This window comes from Vicia villosa, linkage group LG5 (assembly GCF_029867415.1).
Source record: "Vicia villosa cultivar HV-30 ecotype Madison, WI linkage group LG5, Vvil1.0, whole genome shotgun sequence".
Taxonomy (NCBI): domain Eukaryota; kingdom Viridiplantae; phylum Streptophyta; class Magnoliopsida; order Fabales; family Fabaceae; genus Vicia; species Vicia villosa.
In genome coordinates, this window is record NC_081184.1 from 124,895,701 (window position 1) to 124,900,530 (window position 4,830).

The 4,830-nt window shown below is 33.1% G+C and overlaps 1 protein-coding gene across 1 annotated transcript; it reads left to right on the top strand.

Moving 5' to 3' along the window:
* The first annotated feature begins 630 nt into the window (after nt 1–630).
* On the top strand, nt 631–2,066 carry LOC131607238 (UDP-glycosyltransferase 79B30-like). The gene has a single exon (XM_058879256.1). The coding sequence runs from the start codon at nt 650–652 to the stop codon at nt 2,030–2,032; it is 1,383 nt and encodes a 460-aa protein (XP_058735239.1). The 5' UTR covers nt 631–649; the 3' UTR covers nt 2,033–2,066.
* The last annotated feature ends 2,764 nt before the right edge of the window (nt 2,067–4,830 follow it).

Sequence of the window (4,830 nt, forward strand, 5' to 3'; positions counted from 1 at the left end):
CAGCCCTTTGGCAGAAGAAAACTTACCTACAATTCTTAAGTGTGATTTATACCATTTTACAATGAAAATATGATAAGTGCACTTAAATATTGTTTAAGGAGTGAAAATAGGAGAAAATTACATGTTTTAGAGGAAATTATACACTTGTCATATTTTCATTGAAAAATAGTATAAACCACACCTAAAGAATTATATCTAAATTTTCTCTTTATATTAATTCAGCTTTAAACCATATGATCTACTTCAATCTCCATAAATTTTCCTTTGAGAGTTCTATTATCAACTTGTGATCGATTTGGGACAAGATGAAAATATAATCTATTAGGAAGAAGACGAGGATGATGATCTAGTTTCATGATCTTCTAAACGTTGAAGATGAAGCTTAATAAAAACAACCGGTGCTGACATGAAAGCCACAAGAAGCTAACTAAGATGTGACATAGAAAAATTTAACTTTATTTTGAAGGACTCAAATAATCAATTCGGGTGTTTGCATGCATTCATTCACTTTGGCTGGTATAACCCCCACCATCATTGTTACTATTATTTTGACAATGAATCCTACTCATGATTGTTATTCTTTATATATACACTAGACAACTTTCACACAATCAACACATATTACATCTTCATTTTGTTTGCTATCACTATGGATTCATCATTTTCTTTACACATAGCAATGTATCCATGGTTTGCCATGGGACATCAAACTGCATTCCTTCACCTAGCTAACAAGTTAGCAAAAAAAGGTCACACTATCACTTTTTTCACACCTCAAACAGCACAATCTAAATTACAATCATTCAATCTCCACCCTCAATTAATCACTTTTATCACTATCACAGTTCCTCACGTTGAAGGTCTTCCTCCCAATGCAGAAACCACAGCTGATGTTCCATATCCTTTACAAACCCACCTCATGACTGCAATGGATCTAACACAACCCGACATCCAAGCTCATCTCACAAATCTCAAACCTCACGTTGTGTTCTATGATTTCACACATTGGATTCCATCTGTAACCAAACGTTTAGGCATCAAAGCCCTTCATTATTGCACTGCTAGTTCGGCTATGGTTGGTTACACTCTAACACCAGCTAGATATTTAAAGGGACAAAATTTGACAGAATTTGATCTCATGGAACCTCCTTCTGGTTACCCCGATTCATCAATCAAGATTTATAATCATGAAGCTAAAATCTTTGCTGCTAAAAGGACAGAATTTTTTGGTAGCAATGTTCTTTTCTATGATCGACAAGCCTTTGCTTTGAATGAAGCCGATGCATTAGGATATAGAACATGCAGAGAAATTGAAGGACCTTATCTTGATTACATACAGAAACAGTTTAATAAACCGGTTCTTACTTCAGGACCTGTTATACTTGAAAACCCTAATACTCCTTTGCATGAAAATTGGTCAACATGGCTTGGTGGATTCAAAACAGATTTAGTTGTTTACTGTTGTTTTGGAAGTGAATGTGTTTTAAGACCAAATCAATTTCAAGCATTAATGCTTGGTCTTGAGTTAACTGGTATGCCATTTTTTGCAGCTTTGAAACCACCTTTTGGTTTTGTAACTATAGAAGAAGCATTACCAGAAGGGTTTGCAGAGAGGATTAAAGGAAGAGGTGTTGTTTATGGTGGATGGGTTCAACAACAACTAATTCTGGAACATTCTTCTGTGGGATGTTTCATTACACATTGTGGTTCAGGTTCTTTGTCTGAGGCATTGGTGAATAAATGTCAATTGGTTTTGTTGCCAAACGTTGGTGATCAGATATTGAATGCTAGGATGATGGGAAATAGCTTGAAAGTTGGCGTGGAAGTTGAGAAAGGTGAAGATGGAATGTATACTAAAGATGGTGTTTGTAAAGCTGTGAGAATTGTGATGGATGATGAAAATGAAACCAGTAAGAAAGTGAGGGCTAATCATGCTAAGGTTAGAGAGATGTTGCTTAATAAAGATCTTGAATCATCTTATATTGATGATTTCTGCAACAAGCTTCAAGAAATTGTCTTGGAAAAGAGTTGAGCCATCTTTATACAGTTAAATATAGTAATTACCAATTTCAATGTGGAAGTGTTTTTGTTTTGGATTTGTTTTTATTTCTAATATGTATGTCTGTATGGTCATCACTCATAATCTTGACTAAAATGTTACTATTTATAGTTGTGGTTGTGATTTTGCTATTGAAAATGTTTCATAACATCCCTTTTTACACACAATTAACTATGTGAAAGTGTGTTTAATTCAATTGAAAGAGTGATTATTTTAATGTTTGTTGAATGTAAGTTAGCTTGTTTTATTATATTATTTTATGTTAAACTTGTTTTAAGTGATGTTAAATGTTTACACATTCTGTTAACTGCTGTTAAATATTGTGTTAAGTGCTGTGAATTGCAAAACAGGTACTGTGAGAGACTGTTTGCACATGCTGTCAAGTGCTGTTAAATGCTGTCAATTGCAAAACAAGTGCTGTTAAATGCTGTGTTAAGTGCTGTCAATTGCAAAACAAGTGTGGGGATGGAAAATCAGTGTGGCTAGGGAGGGACAGTTTTGCTGTATTATTTCCGGCACTCTTTGAGGAGGCTTCGATTGAATTCGAGGAGCTGATAGTATTGCTGCAAGGTATCGTCTCAGTTGCAAATCAATCTGACCGGGTGATTTGGCCGTATGAGAAAAGTAAGAGTGTTGTATTTTGACACCAAAATTCAACACCAGCTAGCTACACCGTATCAAATACACTATTATTTTTATAAAAAATATTTTTATATTTAAAATTATTTTTGTAACACAAATATAAATTTATCATTAATCAATTTTATTATTATATTAACTACAAAAAATATATGTTATTAATCACATATTTTATTTATAATTCATTAACCAAGTTCACTACTACATTAACCAATGAAATACCTAATATTAACCAAATTCTGACATTAAAGTATGAATTATAAAAAATCAATCTTTACAAATATAGCAAATAAAATTGATTAATGGAGAGTAAAGACGAATTATTATGTTTTATATTTTAATGTTAGAATTTGGTTAATATTTTGTAATTTATTGGATAATGAAGTAGTAAATTTGGGGCAAAATACTCTTTTTGGTCCCTTATGTTAACCTCGAGGTTCATTTTGGTCCCTTAACTTCAAAAAGCATCACATTGGTCCCTTAACTCTTCAAAAGGTGTCATTTTAGTCCTTTTTGTCACATTAGCGACGGAAAAACTCAAAAGTCGATCGCTATTACCGTCGATAATATGACAAAAAGGACTAAAATGACACCTTTTGAAGAGTTAAGGGACCAATATGACACATTTTGAACTTAAGGGACTAAAATGAACCCCGAGGTTAATATAAGGGAACAAAAAGGATATTTTGCCTAAATTTGGTTAATAAGTTATAAGAAAAATATGTGGTTAATAATATATATTTTTCTGATTAATGAAATAATAAAATTGGTTAATGAAAAACTTTATATTTATGTTACAAAAATAATTTTAAAAATAAAAATATTTTTTTATAAATATTTTTTATTTAAAGAATATTATTCACCGTATAGTGTTTGCTGTAAGTATTAGTATGAGAGCATCTGAAAAAGGGGTTGCCTTAATGCTGTTGGAAGTATAAGCACGGCTGAGCATCTTCGACGCCTGGTAATAATTATTACCACTTTTTAAAGTTATAATTCCATTTAATAATAGATATTATTAATTATAGTTAATTTTATTATTTAGGTTAAGAAATTGAATAGACCACCTCTGATGACCGAGTTAATTGCAAGGAATCAGACAAAGAAAACATGAGGTTTTGTTGACGATCATACACAAAAAGCTATGGTAAGTTATTTAATTTACGTTGTTCATATTTTTTTAATTTATTGGCAACTTTTGGATCGTGATTTTCATGTGGTATGTGAAATGTTGTGGCTTGAAAATCATGTGGCAACTAAATTTGCAGCGTGAAAATCACGTGGCTATTTTTCATATATTATTTAAGTCAATTTAATTTTATTTAAATTATATTTAACTTAATTTTTTTTGTATGTGTAGGATGATTATCAAGCATTGCTTGTACAATTTCTGAATATTAATCCTCAATATACTCCAAGATCGGGAGAGCCGCTTCATCCGGATGTGAATTTTTATCTTTGGAGTGAAGTCATTGGCGGCAAGGGGCCTAACAGGTGTTTTTTTGGTGGTGGAAATTTGGCAGGCACCTTGAGACCAGATGATAGAACTCTATATCAAAGAGTTATTGACGGGGAAGGAGGTTCACGTCCCGTAACTTTGACACTGAAATAACGAGAAACCGTAAGACAATTGGCGATAAATTAGACGAAACGAGATGCGGCGGAACGTGAAGCGGCTTTGAAGGCCCAAATGGAGGCAATGCAGAGTGAACATCAACGGCAAATGGAGGTCATGGAGAAGAGACAATCTGATATGGAGGCCTGTTAGTTATCAATTTGTGTAAATATCTTAGGTAATTTTTGGTAACTTTCAAGTCTTTTTGTGGTTAATAGTAGTATTTTATTATCATTTGATATATATTTATTCTTATATTTATAATATTGTTGAATAGTTCTTATCTTTACAATCTGTGTGGATTTTGTAGTTTTTACAGATAATTGGAAGCTTGGACCATGGAAAAAGGATTTTGATGATGTTCCAAGACCAAAGCCAATGGTTGCTAAAAAGTGGAAGCGCGCTAAGCGAGGTTGAGCCCGCTAAGCGCGGTTTTGAAGAAAAGAAGGAAGTTCTGGCAGAGAGTTCCGCGCTAAGCGAGGTCTGAAGCCCGCTTAGCGCGGTTGGGCAGTTTAAG